Source organism: Pangasianodon hypophthalmus, chromosome 22, assembly GCF_027358585.1.
Source record: "Pangasianodon hypophthalmus isolate fPanHyp1 chromosome 22, fPanHyp1.pri, whole genome shotgun sequence".
Taxonomy (NCBI): Eukaryota; Metazoa; Chordata; class Actinopteri; order Siluriformes; family Pangasiidae; genus Pangasianodon; species Pangasianodon hypophthalmus.
Window position 1 is genome coordinate 6865701 of NC_069731.1, and position 22483 is coordinate 6888183.

A 22483-nucleotide genomic window follows, 5' to 3' on the forward strand; every position below is an offset into this window, starting at 1 on the left:
GGCTTGGGTCATTTGGAGAGCCATTGCTAAGTAATGAACCGAACATGAGGGTTAAGCATCTGCTCTCACTTCTACAAGTCCTCTGCAGTCTCGTCTTTCCTCAAGCGTGTCGGTGTCGCGCTTTGGCTTTTCAGCACCACAAGCTGTGGACAGCGACCGGCGCGCGTGCTGCAATCAATCCGGCATTAACTGCGCGAGGTTTGGAAATATCTGCTATTTGCATATGAGCGCTGCGCATCAAAACCTGAAAAGGGCCCAGACATGAACAAGGAGAGTCTTATCATCAGTGTAGTCATTTTGATTGAACTTTTTTTTATGGTAAAAATAAGAGAGTCAGGCATTTCCCTGTACTTAAGCTGCAGTGCCAAGTGGCATGTATTGGCTTTTGATCCCAGTTTAACTACACAGAGAGAGAGAGAGAGAGAGAGAGAGAGAGAGGCACGAGACGGCTGCCTATGCAAAAATGGGGGGAGGGGGGGGTTTGGGGGGGAGTGCAAAATGAGCAAGACACCCTGCATTTCATTTTGCGCACGACGGAACTTCCTGCGGTGTTAGGAAACGACACCTCATCCTATGACCACTGTGAGTGCTCGCGCTGCGCACAGGGATCTGCATTTTTCTTTTTTTCTTTCTTTCTTTCATTTTTTTTTTTTTACAATCATAATTACAAATGCATTCCAGGCTCCAGCAGATATTGCTTGGATCTGGTCCGAAGCAAGAACCAAGTGTTCCCTGCGTCATCAGTTTTACGAATAAATTCAATCCCAAATTTGCAGCCTGACAAACACTGACTGGTACATCTGGAGTGAGAGAGAGAGAGAGAGAGAGAGAGAGAGGGTTTGTGTGCACCTCAGGGAGGAAGAGGAGACAGAAGCAGAAAGGGAGGAGGAGGAGGAGGAAGAGGAGGAGGAAAAAGAAGGGTTCGAGCTCGCATTTGAAATAAAAGTCGCTGCATTCAGACTGCGCGCGCTCCGTTCCTGCATCCCCGAACTAAGCTTGGTCTCGTGGAGGATCTAGTCCTCTAACTGCCCAGCACTGACTAACACTGTTGCTCTGAAGCTCATGGGCGAGAGAGCGGATGGCGTGCTACTACCTGGTGATTAGCTCCACGCACCTCAGCAACGGACACCTCCGGAGTATCAAGGGAGTTTTCCGCGGTCCGCTGTGCGCGAGCGGCGGCGCAGAATCTCCGGTAACGCTGACCTTACTTCCACCCTTCCACACTTCCAGTACACACTGCACGCGCGTCTTGCGGTTGCACCTTGATGACTTTCTCAAAGAACTGCACATGTAGAGGCACGTGGTAACGTTCGGATCTGTCAGATTTATTTTCTTTTTTAAGCATTTGAAGGTTCCCATGAAAAAAATTGTTTCAGGTCATTTCTAATAAATATAATAATCCAAATGCTCCAAATGCATTTATTACCATAACCCTACCTTTAATGATCGGCAAGTGGCGCATGCCACCTTCTCTTATTCCACTTTCTCAGCTGTTTTGTGCTCTGCTAGTATTTAGGTTGGTGATGTGTAGTAGTAAGTAGATCCTCTGAGCTACTATAACGAGTACTTTGAGTATACAAATCATTTTTTTACTCTGTTTAAACACAACAAAAACAAAATATTCCTAGGAGATCATTTAAGAGTTCTTGAACCTTGAACACACACACACACACACACAAACTTTGGGAAATTTGCTTCCACATTTTTAAATGCTTCATAAGTAAAGCACCCTAGGGAGGATGTCTAATCAAAGAAGCAATCAAAGACTTTATAAAAAAAGAAAGCATACTAAAATACTAAATGCTAGCCATTCAGCATTCCCTATCAGTAAACTGCTGCTTGCACAAGGACCAAGAAAGTGTACAATAAGTGACAAGGACATTTTATTTGTCCTCACTTCAAAGGATTTGGCTGCAGTGCATTGCAGTAATACAAACAGCGAACACTGTGAAATAACAACGAACAACTATTGATTTATTGTGTTCTAGCATTTGGGATTGTTTATTAAAATATCTTGGGTTCTTCAACCTTAAAAGTGTCTCTGGGAACCTTGTTGCATGGGTTCTTTAAACATATGGGTCCTAAAAGCTCTCTAAAAAGTTTCTTAATATTTTTGGAGTATACTGATCAGTCAGCGATACCTTGTAATGTTGCACTATTTTAGTTACAGAAATAAAATGATCATATGTATTTTTATTATCATATGTATTCAGGATGCAATGAACTTCAGCTAACACGTGGAGACAACATACATGACAACAGCATAAGAAGATGGTTGCATATATGTGAGGAAAGATATTGTTTGAGGATGAGATTGAGATGTAATAATAGTGAATAGTGTAGATTGTACAGTATGATATAAAATGTAGTAGTGATACAGAGGTACGTGGATGATTGATATTCGAGATATTAAAGATGTTATTCCTTGCTGATTCAAGCAGGTTAACACTGGCACTCAGTTATGCTGCCTTTTTTTCCAGTGGTGTCAAGTAGATTAGTATCAGCACACACCGAAGATTTGCTGTGGCACTAAATTGAAAAGTAACAAAATATAACTTCAGCTGGCATCAAGGGCTCTTATTGTCAGAGTGCTTGGCTCTAAAATGTAATTGCTAGCAAGGATTGTAGCATCGGATGCTGTTGTGGACAGTCAGAATGTAATAAACGGCAAAAATCGAATGGAGTGACATGAACACTGAGCTTAAAATGTGTTTGTTCTCTATCGATCAAAACACAATTTGCTGTCTGGGATTAATGAAAAAAGTGAAACCTAAGCTCTAAAATCGGAGACACGCATTTCAGCAATGACATTTATGAGCCTTTCTTACTGTCATACTTCATAATACAAGATTTAATACTAATAATGATGAGCGGTAATAATAACAATAATTAATAATGAGCAAACAAACAAACAAGTAAATAAAATACTTCTGTATATAGTGCATAATTTCCATAATCAGTTACAGTACTGATTGCACTGATTGAATGAACTCCTAAAGGAACTATGGCTTACGGTGTTTATCCTGTCGAGTTGAGTTTATACTATAAACACTGTTACACTGTTGGTCTTTCTTTCAGCACTGATGCTACTAATATGCCACTCTGGCTGAGTCACACCTCACTAGTCTCACTAATTTCATAGCTTTACGAATATGTTAAATAGGAATAAAATCTTTGAAGGGTTTGAAGACTTGTTATAAGGCATTATACATTATACATTGTGTTAAAATTCTTCATGAAAATGTGCCGAAACTCAGGATGTATACTGTATTATATATATATATTTATATATATATATATATATATATATATATATATATAATAGTAACAGAATCAGAATGAATCAGGACTTTGCAGAGACCTGTAGAGGGGTATGTGCTCAAATTTAAAAAGCAGCCCATGTATCAAGATGTCAGAATGCATAACTTGTCAAACTATAGCAACAAATACTCAGAAAGAATATAAAGTGGAATCTTAAAATAATCCGCATCATACTTTATAATTACACCTCAGAAGAGTGTGCCATTTATCAAAATATATTATTGTAATTTTTATATTTATTTCATTATAACAACATTTATATTGATGAAAGAAGACACAATCTAGCATTGGATTAAAAAAACCCTTGCTTATTACCTTAACAAGCAAAAGCTGTTTCATATGTTACGACACATATGAAATTGTCTCAAATGCAGAACTATATGGACGAAAACCCTGACAGATATTACAACAACAGTGTTATGGAGTGCATTTTATTACTAAACACATGCTGTCCAAATTAATCAGCAAAGCAACATTCAGAGAACAACCTGAAAACATGACCTTCAGAATCAGATCCACTATAATCCTGGCTGGCTCTTATATTACTGCACGATTTCCCAAGGAAGTGTAACATTATAGGCCTAAATATAAAGTGACAACAAGCAAACAGGTGAGAGACGACCCAACAGCTTTGAAAAACACAAATTAAACTCGCCATCTCTGATGTGTGTCAGATCAGATATTATAACGGTTCAGATTTTAATTTAACTGGCAGTTAAGGAGAACAAGTAATTATTTAACTTTGTTATACAGTGTCACACATTGCTGCTTCTTCAAATTCATGGGCACACAGAAGCTGGTGGTTGTATGCTTATTTTCTGTAGAGTAATAGATCCTTCATTCAGAGAAAGAGGGGGCAAGACAACAGTTAACTTAACAAATTCACAGCTACCAGCTACTTCACCTTTTGGTTTATATATAGCAGGCCTATATATAAATATCATAATTAATAAATTAATATTAAAAAAAAATAATAATAATAACAACAAGGTTGTAAATGATTCATGGTTGAGAGGGGGCTCCATATATGCATACATGCATACATGTGTGTGTGTGTGTGTGTGTTTGAGTGTATGCACACATTCTGAGCCACAGAGCACCAGGTCTTGAGTCGTCCAGGTCTCGCTGTGTGTTCCTGATTGACTGCCCGCTTTTGTCCCATATTATAAAGTAGGGCATGACCACATTCACTTGCCATGTCATTGTCTCAGAGGAGAAAAGCATAATGCAGCAAGTCAAAGTGAGGAAAGAGGAGTAAAAGATGAGGGTCCATTTTGCTCTGTTTTATTTTTGTCTGTCTTTTTTTTTCCTTAAGATTCGAACCCATACACTGGAAAAAATACTCTGATCATATTAGTGTATGATAGAACTAATACAATATGTCTCTAAACAAATTCTCCAAAATTTCATGACCATAGCTTATGATAATAGATTTTGGTGGGACAGGACGATGTTAATAATGACAAAATTGAATTAAGCTGAGATGCTATCGCATGTTAGTAGCTCTATGCTACTAGTGAATTTTTAGATAATAGATAGTTGAGAGTCGATAAGACTTAAATTAACTTACAAACTCAACAAACTAACTGTACACCAGTTTTGAGTGAGAAAATGTAAAGATGTAGTCTGATCTAAAGACAGTGCCCCCAGCAGCACAGACGAATAGCGGAAGAAAATGCCCCAGTGGGCATCTGTTATAGCACTAAGTGCAGTAATAACTCCATGGAGCCAAATGGGACAGTGAGCTCGCTGCCCAACAACTGCAAAACATCTAGAAAGGCGAGCAAATTATTCACACAAAAGAGGTAATTAGTATTTGAATGGAATTTAAAAGATATGGAGATCAGACTGAGGACTTTATGAAGAATAACATTTGTTGAATAGCTGATATACATATATATATATATATATATATATATATATATATATATATATATATATATATATATATATGTATATATATATATATATATAGTTGCTCCCATGGATAAGATACCACTGACCACAGTATTGTAAGGTTCTATCTCCTATTCATTCTTAAACCAGAGAGAACCTTATAATACTACGGTAACAATTTACATGTGAATTTATGATATTTAGCTAAATGCAGTTCTCTGAGTTTTTTTCTAAAAGTTCTTCCAGACGGCAAGTTAAGAACTTGGATCAGAATGAACAACATAACACAAAAAAAAATCAGTATCTCAAGGCAGTTATATTTTGTCACCCTTGTAAAATACAATCTCGTCCTATATTTATATTCGCTGTGTACGTATGTGTGTGTGTGTGTGTGTGAGTGTGTGTGCCTATTACTGTGCATGTTATTCAGTTCTCACACCAGCGTCTGTTCTCACTTCAGTGGACATCTTCATCTCTCCAAAATTATACTGTAGCATGTGCTCAGAGCGTGCAAATTGCGTTTATACCTCTCAGCATGTGTGTGAGTGTGTGCACTGTTGGCTTTTGTGTGTGCATGTGTGTGTGTGTGTGTGTGTGTGTGTGTGTGTGTGTGTGTTAGTCCCACAGGATTGACAGTCCTAGCAGGCTGACTGGGGCGGAGCTGGCCCGTCTGCTGATGAGTTTGATGGGTAATTTGAGAGCAGCTGTTGTGAAATGTGGGTTTTGCTGCATCCTAAATCGGGGTGTCATGTTCTCTTTGACTCAAACCAACATGAATACATGCGCACACACACACACACACACACACACACACACACCAGCTCTAACTGCTTCTTAAGCAAAGTTCTGAGTGACAGATTACACACGCTCGTCTTCTTTCTTCGTTATTGTTTTTACGTTACACTGCAGAAATGGATGAAATGGATTTTATACACTAAATCACTGAAGCCAAGCTAAGTCTTTCTAAACAGCGCTTCATGAATGTCTAGTCATAATATAAATACATTTCATGAATGAATTTTAAGCTCTTGGTGTGAATTTTATCATGATGTAATGAAAGCACATCATGAATAGATTGCACATTAGGTTATTACTCTAGTGCTGCAAATCTGCTCATATTGAACTGAAGGCGTAATACACACAATACACATTGAGGACCTGATTGTAAAATAGACATAGTGCTCTTGTGAAAAAGCTTTGTAATTCCTATTGCTCCTCATCATTCTGTGTCTCTTTATCTACCACACGCATGCATAATCAGGTGCTGTATTTCCTCATATGTGCAACAGAGGGTGCACTTTTCAATTTTTGTTTTTTATTGTCCGTTATTTACAGTTTATTCATTTTGGTCCAGAAGGGCCACCAGTCCATGATCTGGAAAAATGATGACTGTATTTAACACATTGTGCTAAAGTTAAGTTATTTTTACTATGACTGGTGCTGCCTTTAAGGAAAAATGATATGAATTTCACATGCTCATATGCTTTTCATCTGTGATTATGTGAGTGATATGCAATCACAGGTGAAAAACATGTCAAGGTGCATTTCACCATAATATGCCCTGACATCTGAATTCAAGTAAACGTACCATTGTGTGAATAATATGTGATCACATGTAAAAAATAAAATCTTATGCCCTATATGTGAAAACTGACATATGAACATAATGTGAAAAAATGATGTGTGGAAAAATAAAAACACATACTAGATGTGAAAAGTGTACATGTGAAAAAGATGTGAAACATGTAATTAGTCTAAAAACCACTTGTGTAGAAGTTATTATGTCAAAATAACAACATAATATCATGAAATAACCAAGTATTAATTGGAAGCAATCACTTATTATGTCAAAATGACTACATATTATCTTAAAATGATATATATGAAGTCGAAATAATGACTTCTTGAAATAACAAGTTAAGTCAAAGTTACATCAGTTATTAGGTCAAAATAAGGACATAGCTTGTTACAACGAGTTACTACATTGTAATAATGACATATCTTGAAATGTTTACGTATAAATTATGACATAATATCTTAAAAAGACAAGTTATGTATGACAAGTTAAGTCAAATTAATGACATGTCTTTAAATAATGTCTAATTAAGCCAAAGTCAAAATATGAGATCTTGAAATAATGAGTTATTAAGTTGAAATAACAGCATACTATCTGGATATAACAAGTTATTAAGTTGAAATACTGAGTTATTAAGTCAAAAAAGATGATTAAGCATTTTTTTCCCAGAACTTGCAGTTCAGGACTTCTGTAAAAGCCAGCACAGTGTCGTCTGTGGCCTTGGGCTAGCGTTTACATCAAGTTTATTTCCCATTCTTTTTAATGAGTTGAGTAAGTTTGACTGGCTCACTCTGTTCGCATTGCGCTAATTGATGCTAATTGATAAGGTTCATCTCCGTTTCCAGTAAGTGTTTTAGCAATAACAGCCACGCTGAGATCAGCTGTTTTGTATCTGCAGTAGAACTGAGCAGGCGGCGTTTAATATTCCGCTCCCGGCCACAGCTGTCCTCTGAGGTCGCCTGTCTGAAAGTCTTTGTGCTGAGGTCCTGACGTTAACATGGTGTCTGAACGCTAATCGCACGAGTAGGCTAATGAATCACTCTCTCTTTTTGGATGCGCTAATAAAAAGCACTGAGCACTATTTCACTCTACATCTTTCCATTCTCTTTCCAAAAGCTTAAATCTTAGAGGAAAGGAAGGGAAAGGAAGGGAAAGGAAAGGAAGGGAAGGGAAAGGCCTGCAAAAATGAATGCGGTTTTCAAAGCTTTTTAGAGAGAGTGGACACCAGTAATTGCCCCCACTTATGCTAATTATGCACTCAGAGAGAGAAAGAACGAGAAAGAGGGAATGGCACTCAGCGAAAGAGAGAGTGAAGAGGAAGCTTAGTCAATCTGTTTGTAGTAGTGAACATGAGAAGGTTTTCTTTTTCAGATGTTTAAAAGCAGTTTGTCTGAACTTTCCGAAGCCATTAATATTATGGGAAATGATTGCTAATGGCATTAAAGTGCTGCCAAATGGCACGGAAGAAGAGGAAGAGGGTTAAATGGAGTTTAGGTCACTCACTTCTAGTGGGCCAACTTAATTTAGAACGGTCCAAGTGTATGTATCTAACTGCACTATTACTCGAATGATGTCTCAATCCACACCATGACCTCTGAGCAAGTAAATGAATGTATGTATAGGATAGTGAAGTGCGGAAGTCTGTTTACTAGATAAGCTTCTGTGCTCCAAAACCAGCTAAATTAAGATAGATCATGGTGCTGTCTGTGTGCATCTGTGGGCAAATGTTGTGAGTGCTTTTTTGCTGGGGGAAAAAAAAGTTCAAAAACTCCTCAAATTATATACTTCCACACCCTTTCCGAGCCCTTTCAACTGAATAAACTCAAAATGTAAAATAATTTCCTCCAGATGCTTCCTTAATTTGCCCATTACTTAAAAGTAGACAAATATTCACATTGGGATTGAAGACATCACAGAAACAGCATCTGACAAGCCAAATAAACTACAATAAATGGGCAGTGCAAAGTTAATGACCTGCCATTAATAACATCCGCGGTAAGCAGAAAAGCATCTCGGAACACACAACATGTTGAACCTTGGGGCAGATGGGCGAGAAAACAGAAGACCACATCAGGTTCCATGCGCACCAGCCAGGAACAGGAATCTGAGACTATAATGAGCACAGGTTCACCGAAACTGGATAGTTGAATATTGGCAAAACCACCTGGTCTTTTTCTAATTTTCAAGTGTGCCTGTGCCAACTATAGCTTGCCATTTTTGCTGGAATCATGGCTCCACATTGTGCATGTACCTAGAAAATGAATGGTCATCTATCACACTGTTGCTCAATAGTGTGAACGTAGAGTAAAACATGATTTCACATTCTGATTCCAGTCACAGCAGAGCCATTCAGATAGATTATTATGGAATAAATCTAAAACTATGCATTCAATTCTCTTGGATATTTGCTTGGATATGGCCCGATGCCCTGATACACATAATATTCACACAGGCAGATGATTTTATTACTGTTCACCCTTCCCCTAGACTGATGGGAAAATTCAAGAATGTTCTGCTGTCGTTTTGAATTCATTTCAGGCAGACAGACAAAGCCCAGCTAAAACAGAAGACATGTAGTGGCGGCGTAAGTGCCAGGTCATATCAGATGAGCAGGAAAGGAAGCTTTACATGCTGGGCTATGAATAGAAAAGGCAGGGCTATGAATATCCACAACCAAGATAGACTACGATACAATGAGGAATTTGTAAGGACAAGAGAATTTATGCAAATTCTATAAATTATAAAAGTATCCACTGACAATCTCACCAAACAATATAAGAACAAATGCAATTACAGTTAATCCAGTGTGGAAAATTAGATGTCTGTTGTCTATTTGATTTTTTTTCTTTAAAATATCTTTTTACACATGCAATGTTTAAGTGACAATTTCTTGACTTAAATCCATAATAATAGCATGAAACATACTTGTAATTATATACTTAACCAAAGCACTTCTGATCTCCAAATTGCAGTTTCTCACGAAAATAAACACAAGAGCTGTCCATCATGGGAATTTGTCACATGACTTGTCACTATTTTGTATGGAAACAAAGAGCAATACGAGAAAAAAGTGAAGAAAATATTTGTAGGGGAGATACAGGCAACAAGGATTGCCTGTTCTGCAAAGAGAACTGGAGGTACAATACAAAAAAGTATCTACTTTTATAGTGTGCACTGCAAAGAATGATGTGTTTATTTTTCTTTTTGCTGTTTCTAACAAATAAGTTGTTACAGAAGCATTATTATATTATTGTGCTTACAGTTGACCCTCACCCTCCCACACAAATAGATGGTTGAACTGGCTTCAGGAATCTGCTCCGCATGACAATAGGAAGAATCTGATTTCCTCTTCATTGGCTGTTTCTCAGCACTATTCTTGCTACTGGTGACAGAAAGGGTTCACACTACAGTATTGATTGCTAGAAAATCACAGCGCCTCTGACACGACATACAAGAGTGAGCGCAGTGAGTAGTTGCCAAGCTTAAGGGGGAACTGCCTGAGCCCCCAAATTAGTCAGGGAATTCAGGGCTAAAATTGTGCAGTGTGAACTAGGCTTTACGCAATTAACATCTTACTCATGCTCGATTTTGGATCAAGCTGGTATGAGAAAAATATCTAAGTGACTATGGGTTCATTATCAGGGCACAGATGGCAGGAGCTTCAGTCACAAAGACTGCTCAACAGGCTGTGCTTGAAGGAAACAGAGACTAAAGTGACATTTAAATTGAGATCTATGGGAAAACCATCAGAAAATATGGTTAAAATTTGTATTTGTGATATGTAAGGAAAAACAGAAAAGCAACTGTTCTTCAAATGGCTGAGTATATGAATGCAGAACGTGATCAGACTGTCAGAAAGAGAAAGAACATACTGTCCACAACTACATAGAGAGGCATATTATAGGGTAGGGGTGCATAAACCCCAGATTACAAAGACAGATGCACATTTGAGAGCTCAGTGGTGCAAAAAGCCATAAGCTCTGGTCTGCCAAGATGTGGAAAAATGTGATATGGTCATCCTGAGTCATGATGACTCACCTTTCATCATATTCTAAATAAGTGGGCGAGTGCAAGTGTGGTGTACATCAAGAGAACAGTACAGGGCTCAATGCTTGACCCCTACAGTGAGCAGGTCCAGTGAATTTTGTATGCTGTAGGAGGCATTATTTTGCTGACATTGATTTGGATCCACTGTTCCCTTAAGCTGGGTTTAAATCGCAGAAAAAAAATCACAAAAAGAATTCTTTGGTCGTGAGTTGCGATCGAATGAAGACTCATTTAGCGCCATTGCGACCAGACAGCTGACGTTCTGGGAGTGTCTGAAATTTTTTATTAAAATCTTAGACTGTGACCACTGCTTATCTAAAAACCACCAACAGGAGAACAGCATAGGATTACACAAACTCAGGGCAGTTACAAATATGTTGGTGGAAATGGCAAAATAAATTAAATATGCTATTGGACAAAAAAAAAAAAAAAATTTCTTAAGCTCTCTTTGAAGAATATTTGAGTTTATGCAACCTCATTTTCTGCACAAGCCTGGATCATGATTTGATGGTTTGATGATGTAAGGAGAAAGAAGTGACATGAAATGTCAGTGTAAATCAGTACAGAGTTCTTCCGAGTGATCACCTTTATCCTGTGATGAAACATTTCTATCCTGATGGGAGTGTTCTCTTCTAGGTTGACTGTGTGCCAATTACATTGAACGGGGCTCACTGAATGTTTTGATGAGTGTGGAAATGATGTAAATCATATGCAATGCCCTTCATAGTCACCAAGTCCCAACCCAATGAGCAGATTTTGAAGTCTCAGTGGTCTCCAGCACCATCATCAAAACTCCAACAGATGGAATTTCTTTTGGAACAATGGTGCTCATCTCACCAGTACAATTCCAGGTGGTTTGTGGTTGTCCACCCCCTTACTAAGATACTTCATTTTGATTTTCTGTCTAATTTCTCTAATCTCTCTAATTTCTTTGAGAGAAGGCTTCAACATTCTTTAGTGAGTACAGAACACTTTAAATTCATCTCATAAGCAGCAAATGGATCATTGGTCCTTTTAATCAACCACCATTCTGCCTCTGATTTTCTGAAGTAATTTAGGTAGCCTGCTAGCTCCCTGTCTGCATGGAAAGTTGATTTTAGAGCACAGAAGATGGAAACAGGTGCATACAGACTGCTATATGTGTTGGGGTGTAGTTTGTAATTGGCAAGCAGGGCTGAGATAAAGAACTATAATTTGATGTACATGTAAATAATAGCTTGACATAATAGTGATGATAATATAGATGTTGTAATACGGATGGCAAAGCAAACGTGTGTATTACGTTTAGTGATTCTGGTGCTAATTTGCTTGTTGGGGCTGTGTATTGCTAGTGCTGTTAGCTCAAGAGCTTATTTTCTAACTCACCATTTTTCACCAACATTTCACGAACATCATATAAATCAGAAATCCAACATTGCATTAGTGGAGACAGCAAAGGTTGGACTCAAAGTTCCAGAAAGCAATGAGTTATGGGCCTGGGTAGTTAGCATGCTACAATGGTGTAGATGGTATTATTAGCATGAAAGTTGAAGCTTTGAAAGCCGGTCTGTTTGTGTACAGATGAGGAGGTGAGAAATCAGGGCAGACTAAAGGATTAAAGCGCTGCTGCATTTCCCTCTTTAGGTAAAGCTACAGTTATGGCATTTGGCAGACACTCTTATCCAGCGTGACTTACATTTATCTTGTTTATACAACTGAGCAGTTGAGGGTTAAGGGCCTTGCTCAAGGGTGCTGAGATTGGCAGTGTTCTTAACCACTGAGCTACCATCACCACCTAGAGCTAAATCCTACTGGCACCTATCAGCAGGTAGTCTAATGGCATTGTGGGTAATGTAGAAAACTGGTAACCTGTAGTTGGATAAGTCCCAAAACATATATATATATATATATATATATATATATATATATATATATATATATATATAAAAGGAAGGAGAGGAAGAAGGTAAATTTGTGCCTCATTTATGAGATTTGAATAAGAAAATCTTTTATGAATATTTCACTCCTAATAAACACCAGAAACATGTGGAAGCAAATTACAGCTTAGTTTAACCTGACTAAGTTGCCACAGTTTAACGTATTTGCATGTTTTCCTTAAGTGAATCCTGCAACATCTTTAATATTAAATTCTGTTTATTCATCATTATTCTTCTTGGAGCTGACAAGCAGAACGCGAGAGATGTGATGAGAAGATGGCAAAAATAATTACCTGTTTTTTTTTTATATACTCCTTTCATTATGCTGATCAGATTGGACCCTGAGCACATACACTCACCCACACGTACACAATCCTTAAACTGTATTCCTGAAACACAGCTGATGTGTACTGTAATTATAGAGTGCGTAGGTGTGTGTGAGACTGATGAGAGCGCAGTGGGTGAGAATTACACACACGCATGTAAGAGAGTTTGGGAAATCTGCATCGACGGCATTGTCACGTATTATTATCACACTTATCAGTGTAATGAATTTGTTGATTAAACTGGGTTAATTACATATAATTACATAGAAGACAGCAGAAGATCAGTTGTCATTAAGAGAATGATGCTTGTTGTTTGTTTAAAAACACATCCGATAAATATTGAATGACTCTTTTTATGTTTGTTTATAAGCGTCAGTTGCTAATTTGGAGGGTCACTTAATGGTGGAACAATATGAAAAATTAATGGTCTGTAATTTGTACACACCGTGTTTTTGGTATTTGCTTTCACATCTTCCAAGAAGATGACGGATAATACACAACTTTGGCACAACAATTAATCATTTGGATGGGATGTTGTTAGAATATTAATAGGATCACTCTTAGCCTTTACTTATCCTTCTTCAGTGCATACTGTGAAAAATGCTAATATTTTAATTACAATAGTTGCTATACTGTAGGGGCTGTCTAGATTAATACATTCACTTGGCTGGAGTTGAAAAGACAGCATCTTTCATCCAAGTAAGGCTGGTCATTGAGCTATAAGGTGTTGATGGACATGAGCTTCCATTCTGCACGCTCTCAGTTCCAGAAGCAATCACTTCACCTGAGCCACCATGTGAGTGCATTTTAAGAACTGGCACGTCCTTAAATAGTATGATATGACACACAGACATATTATTTTGCACATTTAGTGCACTGATTTATTTATTTTTGTCATTAAGAGTGGAAAAGCCTGAAAAAGCGTTGAAGCTGAAAATAGAATTTGTAGTATGTGTAAGGCTGTTTATTAAATCACAGTTTGACATATTATTTGCTGTTGTTTGCCAGCTGAACTGCACTAAATAAATAGCCTGTGGAAGTTTTAACAAGTTGACTACTTTTTACTGATCAACACACACACACACATATATATATATATATATATATATATATATATATATATATATATATATATATATATAATTCAAATGTTTTGATGGTAATCTTGATGCTACTTTTGAAGAGTGAGTGAGACACCACTACAAGTGTACCAGGCACTTGCTTTTTAAATATTGCATATACATTCACATACTTGATGCTTCATTAGAGCCAACAAACTCATTCATGCATTATGCACAGTTAGAGAATATAGTAATAATAATAATTTGTGGTAAGTGACCTTTAACCCGTCACCAGCATAGTAACAGATGGGCTAAAGTCAGTAAATAGATATCCATATGGTAGGTGTACCTAACAAGATAACCTCTACATAATAATTGCACATACATATACAATGATGCAGGATTTATGTATAATGTAAAATATAATATACTGGGTGTAACCAAACTGATGAGATTATTTACTAAGAGATATATATTCAGTCATGGCCTCATTTGAAACCAACTTTTATTATTTATTACTCCCATATATATTTATGGACTAAGAGCAACCAAAAGAGTATCCTAGAAGCCTGACACACACACACACACACACACACACACGCAGGCGACTGTTTAAATTGAATCACTGAGCAAATACGGCCTGGCGCAGGTCTCAGGTTTTAGATCTTTGTAGCAAAAGCCAAAAGGATTACACTGAGCAAACTCCTCAAGTCTCCAGCAGTCTCTGTTGTGTGTGTGTGTGTGTGTGTGTTTGCATATTATGTGACCAAAGTCTGAAAATCTTCACTTGTGTTCTTGCTGCTGTTCAGCTATGTTTTGCCTCAGGCAAGCTGTCGAATCCAAACTATACAAAGCATATTTTTACCGCAGGGATAACACACACACACAAACACACAAATACATAGACGAGTGCACAGACTCAGAGGGTCAGTATTTGTGATTCAGTTTGTGACTTTGGCTGTGTGGTCAGATTTAGCATTCAGATTGGACATCGGGACAAATTGATTTTCTCCTGTTTACAGCCTCGAGCAGCTTCTGATGACATCCTCTGAGTGCAAGTGTCTTATCATTAGTGTGTATGTGTGTGTGTTCTAATCTGTGCCGTTGCTGTGATGGTATCAAGTTATCAGCGGCTAAATACTTGACAAAACATTGACATGCGCGCACACGTACATGTACACACACACACACACACACACACACACACACACACACACACAGAGCACCATTTGTGGAATAATACTTTAATTGTCTAGCTAGATAGCTAAATGTAACAATGGAGACTCAGAGACAGAGTGAAGATCCATGTACAAGAGGATTAATAATAATTGTGGCAGATCCAAATATCCAAAACAAGGCAGGAAGAGGTCAAAACACAAACAATCATATATATCAGGGCCAAACAGTAAGGGTAATAAACAGAGCAATGTTTGGTTTAAGGCATGCTAAATCAGGCTTAAACAAGAATGCAATGGTTGGCAAGACTTCACAATGAATGAATGTCTATGAGCTGTTTATATTGCGAAAAACCAAGAAGTGGCCCAGAGATAAGCACTAGAGCAACCTCTGGAACTTACCTCTCGGTCACTTAATTGTGGCGGGGAGGAGAAATGTCCTGATTCCTGCTTACACAAGAGCGTAGTGTAAATTAATTACTAGAATAAAGTTTAAAGCAAATGTAAATGGTGTGATTTGATGTAGGCAAACCACAATGCAATACATACATTTTACATTCACTGCAAAAAAAAAAAAATACATCTTACAAAAATTAACTGAATTTTGATCAAGTTGTCCGTAATACCAAAGAAAACTTCCTCATGAAAATACTGTATACTTTCATTCATTTTAAAGCAGACTAAATGCATTAACTACATACCATATATCATAATATGCTAAAATTTACACACTATCGATTTCACTAGCCATGTATTTATTTTTTTAACTGTATTACCCTTGAAGCTACATAGAAACTTGGAAGTACACTTGACTAGCAATATAAAATATATCTGTCTTCCCATCACATGAAAGTTTCAGGTGACAAATTAAAGGAGAAAGTGCACCTTGGTGTAGATTCCACAAGTCTCTAGAACTGTATTGGAGGGACGAACACCGTTCCTCCCAAAGATATTCTCTCAGTTGGTGTTTTGGTGATGGTGGTGGATAAGCTGTCCTCATCAAATCATTCCCTGTGAATGGGGGCATTGTCATTCTCGAAGAGACTTTAACTTAGAAAAGATTATTTCTTGCTTTTGAGATGCATGCTTCCCTTAGTAATGATGATAAAATTCTAATTCGTTAATGTTAATTCTGTGCAAATATTTTTAATAAAAGGAAGAAAAAGTTTTGATGCATCTCGTGGCTTTAAAATGCACCTGCTGTGACATTTGAATATCTTGGTTTGCATGTTTGTGCAGGTGTGTGTGTGTGTGTGTGTGTGTGTGTGTGTGTGTGTGTGTGCTGATTGGCTCTCTTCATTCGGAATGAAGAAAATTGGATGGAAAGTTGTCTCTGCATTACTTATGGTGATCTGTACTTCCAACAACAATGCTGTTAGTTAACTCCAGCGATATAATCAATGCTAAGAGCATGTTTGTGTGTGTGTGTGTGTGTGTGTGTGTGTGTGTGTGTGTATATGTGACACAAGGAGAGATGATCTGATCAGAGATAGATGACTAAATACACATTGTTTCACACTGTCTTTGGCAATATCAGGCCACATACTGTTTACACATATATACACAAATAGTTATTATAGATAAATAGTGATTGTATTGCTTATGCAGTTGTATTACAGCAATTTTTTAGACAAGATTCAAAGTTTTGGACAGTGGGACAGTTTTGGACATTGAACCTAGCCATAATTCTATATATTTACATTTTTACATTGACTCACTTTTCTTATCATGATACTTTCACAACGTTGCTGATTGATAAATGCAATTGTAAGGGTGTTGGTGATAATATGAGAAAAATATTGTGCTGAATATCGCAATATATCTTCTAATTTATAATGAAAGCCTAAATGCTGTACTTTAGTGATGGTTTAGTGATGTGATAAGGTGGGAACTAAAATCTAAACCTTTCAATCCTTTGTTTTCACTGCAACCTATACAATTATCCACAATTCAATGTGTTTGTAACTGGCCATTTTTGATTCACCAGCTAAATACCTAATGGATTGGTCCTGTCAGAAGTCAATCAGGACCAAATTCAAAATATTTCATTAAAGTTCTTTAAAAAAATCTTTCTAGTTTGTTAAAACACATGAACTTTGAAAAACTGTCCTTTGATTAATCCACCATATCCATGGAGTTGTTAGGATGAATGAGTTACACAGTGCATAACATTTCATTTTACCATAATGAACTTTAACCTGGCTGGGGTAATATAATCATGAATTGGTAGTTTGGAATTCACCACATAAATTTGTATTGACGACATTTTGAAAAAAAACAAAAAAAAACAGCAAGAGCAAAATGTGCAGAACAGACGATCATCTGATCCCACTTCTCCTTTGTTGTGATATCCTTATGATTAACAGCAGCCTTCCATAACCTATGCTTTTTTTCATATAATATCTGAGTCTTGGAGGGCTGTTTTGTAAGAAATTGTGGAGCTTTAAAGAATCTGAACTTGTTTTGTCCATTTGGTCGATTGGAACACCCACATATACTAGCAATTGACATATTTACTACACAGTGTGGTGGCATTTGTGAAGAGAATCAAAATGGCGGACAGCAACGTACACACGTTTCTGTGATATCATGTGAAAAAAAGGAGAGCTCAGCAATGAAACTATTAGGGAGCAATGGATCTTATCACGAGGACAGGATGGCCATTTCGTTTATACCACTTTGTCCTACTTACATTTTACGTTTTTTAGGGATGACCAACATGACACTCCAAAGATTATTTGAACCTGTATTTGGAGACTGTTTTGACTGCGATCTCCTCTGTTTAAAAAGTGCCAGCTAAGCTACTGATTATTGCTCTTCCATACTCTCTACCTCTCTCAGACTCATTCTGCCATTCACTTACTCTCATCTGGACCAATCTGCCACCCCCCATCCATTAGCAATGCCATAGCATCTGGCCTGATGAATCACCAAGCAGTTGAACTTGACAGGTCTGGGATCTCCCTGGCGAGCATGGTGAGCAGCTGTCATTACTGTGGCTGAAATTATTGAATGTTGTAAATTACATTTTTTGTACTTTGTATTAAATTGTATTTCGACTACTTAAGTATTCTGCAAGGAGATGGAAATCTCAAGACATTGATTTAATAATTTAATAAGGAATAATCTTAGGAAAGCTAAAAAGGAAAACTCATACATTTTTAAATAAAAAAAAACGCATTCTGAAATCATGAACGAAACATCTAAATGCAATGGTATCAGTTACATCAAGTAAAACCACAGTCTCATTTTGTTGTATTTATTTCTGGGTTCTAAACAAATGCATTTTGAGAGCATGCTAGTTAGCGTATGTGCGGTAGATTTAGCATGTATTTTTTAAAAGATCTCCAAAACATAAAATGTTATCATGTGGCTTTGCTGACTGTCTTGATTTTTGTTCCATGCTTAGTGGGATGTACCTAGCAAGTTATAATAAAATCACTAGTAAAAATGAAAATCTTCTGGCTCCACTACACATTAGGAAAGTTAACCATAATAAATGGCAATGAGGTATTATAATTTCAAGCATTTTGAAATTGTAAAGGTTTCATAGATATGGTAAAAGAATGATAAATTTAACTTCAGTTATTTTATATTATTGTATATTAGGGATAGGTATAATCATAGCATTATTTAGCTATAGCCAAGTAAATGGAAATACCTTACAGAGATAGAATGACAAGCGTGTGTGTCTGCATGTGCATGTGTTTTGATTTGTACTTTCGTATCTTGTGCAACAGTGGAACATGAGGACTATTGAGCTGTTACGGGATACTGAATATACCAACATGATATTCTTGGATATTGTTGATATAAAAACCTTACTGAAATATTCTACAAAGATCATTTCAAAACACTAAAAACACCGGAAAACCTGAATGCTAAGAAACAGACCATGAACTGTGACTAGAAAACCCGTTGACTTTAACTGAGAAACTTATAAGTTACTAAAACTGGTAATTAGAAACCAATATCACATTAGTAGAATACATTTAAAACTACATATAATCACAATCCAGTTACACTTGATTAAAAACTTGATTAAAAATTCTTAATGTATTCATATTTTACTCACTGTGCTGCTAAACTGCGTAATATCTACCACTATGGCAGAGAACAGTGATAGCATCAATTTTTTGTGCAGTAGATGTAACAAAATGTTAATGAGACTTTTAGCTAAACAGATAATTAAGTAAATGGATAAGCCTATACTGCAAGATGTCACATACAGACCTCTGAAGTGAGAAATACTGTGGCGTCTGTGAGGAAGAAGCTTGAGCATCGTTAAAATAAAGAATTGTCTCATTTATTGGCAAACTCACACTCACACCAACACGGACTTGGTGATTAGCCACAGAAGTGCTAGAATTGATAAAAGCTGTTCCCTTCATTCACAACAAACACTTATGCTAATAAAACATTCAGCAGTAATTCAAAATCAGAATAACAAGGCAGTCACCAGGGATCATGGGTATGCAAATCAGCACTTGGTTTATAAATGTGATGATATGAAAATAAAAAAAAAAAAGATAAAAAAAAACTAGAAAAAGTAGCACAGATGATCTTCCAACTCAACCTGAAAAAATTTAATTGAATGTAAATAAGCGTAGTCAATGGAGTGGTTCCTTTTATTTTGTAAACCAATGCCAGACTATTCTACACTGGGAATGTAACCGAATATTATTCAGAATGAAAATGCAGATATGAATAGGAGGTGCACTTTTTTTTTTTTTTTAAATCATCAGGACTGGGATCCTACGGATCCTATAAATTCAAATATTCGAATAAAATTTAAGTAAAAGGACAATGTGGATAACTGTTGTTGGATTTCTTACAAACACCAAGGTCACCGATCATGCCCTCGACAAGGTCTGAAAAAAGGATGTCATTTTAAGCAATTGGCATAGGACAGCCATTGCATTTATTCAAATAAATAATAATCATTGCCATTTTTTTGTCATTATAAGCACAGAAAAATGGCAAAGATATTGCCATGCTTACAAAAATGGCAAAAACACAAACCCCGTCCTAGTGTTAATCTTTTCATACTTGACTCAGACAGAATGTTACAAATTAGTAAGTGTGAGAGCATTTTGTGGGCATGTGGGACTGAAGAAAACAGGAAGGATCTATGACAAGCTGTGGAGATAATGATGTCACGGTGTGCTGTGATGAGACATTTTAATCCTATTTGTTGGTCATCCCTGTCAAAGCAAGCACTACCGGTTGTACGGCTGAGCCAACACATGCTTTGCTAATCTGTTATCCTCTCTTTTCCTGCCATGTTCATGTTCCTACAGTTGGCAGTCCACTGAAGGTTGATTTTTGCTTCACTTGGTTTCACATTTTTGGTGTCACATTGATTTTGCAAGCGAAGATGAATATGCTAAGAAATGAAACTTGATCTGATAGTATAAACAAGACCACATACAAGTAGAGACCTTCTGTGACAATGGATGTGCTTATGTCTGATATTTTCTTAAATAGGACTGCATAAAGCAAAGCTGAATTCCATATGAATTTATATAACAATACATATTTCAAAAAGGATATCAGTAACATGTTCTGTGAAGCCCCTTTTCCTAAATCACTACAATTCTTAGTAAGTTTGTAATAATTCCTTGTAAGAATTTTTATGAACTCTATATATTATGCCTCCTAAAGCTCTAAAAAGGTGCTATATATAAACTTATTAGATCTCTGAGGCATCATTAGAGTATAAGAATGCTTACAAGGAATTATTATCAACTTACAAAGAATTATAAGCAAAGTTATAATGGTTTAGGAATATGGGTTTCATAGTAAGTATGACCTGAATTTCCATTAATGTAGTAATTTAGTCCAAAAACGATCTGGCTCCAGAAACCAGAGGCAAATATCGAGTTGTATATGGATTTTCCAGTAAAGATGAAGAAGTCTAATTGCCAGAGTGAACACAGTTTTGCTATTTCATGCCATTCTTCTGCAAGTTTGGAGCAATGCACCACTTCTTGAGAAGTTCTTATTTCAATCAAGGACTGGATTATAAACTCATCTCACACCTCACATACTCTCACCTAATTATTGTCAATCAGGTGAATTTATGAAGCTGGGGAAAATTTTGAGGCGTGAAACACATTGGTGTTGCTTTTTATGATGCAGACAGCCGTAAAAGGCTTGATGATTGAAGAGAATTGCTAATCACACACATCTGTGTGGAATTTCAGCTCTGCATTGACTATTGAAGTAATCCACATTTCTTGCTATACGAAGGTGCCAATAAATGTTAATTTCCAATAAATAGATACAGTTTCAGGCTCAAGAGACCCAATTAACACAACTACACAAAGATAGACACATATGGGTTCTAATTTCTGTTTAGTTTCTAGGTATATGTTTATATATAAAGGAAAAAAATCCATAGATAATCAATGGTTCAGCCACTTGAACGTAATAAAATTGTGTGATAAGCATCAAATGTCCCCACAAGGATAAGAATATCTTACAGATTTACCTTGTGGGGACATTTGCCCTTTTTTTTTTTTTTTTTTTTTTTTTTTTTTTTTCAGGTATCTTTCAGTAAAAAAAAAAATAGATATAGGTGTAGCATTGCATTAATTATCAGGTGTTTGTCTTATAACTAATAAACTAGCAACTCAGTGTATGTATCTGTAATATGGGCCAAAAATAAAAATGGTTTTAAAATAAAAATTTTAATGAACTTTTATTATCACTTAAATTATTATTAAAAAATATTTATCCTGTAAACTCCTTTATGAGTATAATATCATACTATATATACACTATATATATATATATATATATATATATATATATATATATATACGATATTATATATAAATATACTATATATTTATATATAATATATATATATAATTAAAATTCTTTGTAACATGAACAGCCTTAGTACACGAAAGTCACGTATCATCTTCGCCCTATACTGCATTTTTAACAAACTGTTACAACAGATTTATGAAGCGTGAATCTAAGTGAAGTACAGTATATGACGCTGCCTGGGAAAACCATTCGCATGGCCACTGACATATAGCTATAGCTATGAATATCATTCAATAGTATGTACTTAACCTAAATTCGATGAGTTTTGAGAATATAGCCAGACTTATAACATTTACTAGATAGTCTGGTTTGTTTAATCAAAAATGAC

General features: G+C 36.4%; 1 protein-coding gene across 2 annotated transcripts in view; it reads left to right on the forward strand.

The window, feature by feature from the left end:
* The first annotated feature begins 536 nt into the window (after window positions 1–536).
* The window catches only part of LOC113532640 (G patch domain-containing protein 8), a 105535-nt gene continuing 83588 nt past the window's right edge, over window positions 537–22483 (forward strand). For both annotated transcript variants that reach the window (XM_026924098.3, XM_026924097.3), the window contains exon 1: window positions 537–1192. In XM_026924098.3, coding sequence (XP_026779899.3) covers window positions 1079–1192 — 114 coding nt within the window. In that variant the 5' untranslated portion in view covers window positions 537–1078. The remainder of the gene's footprint in view (window positions 1193–22483) is intronic.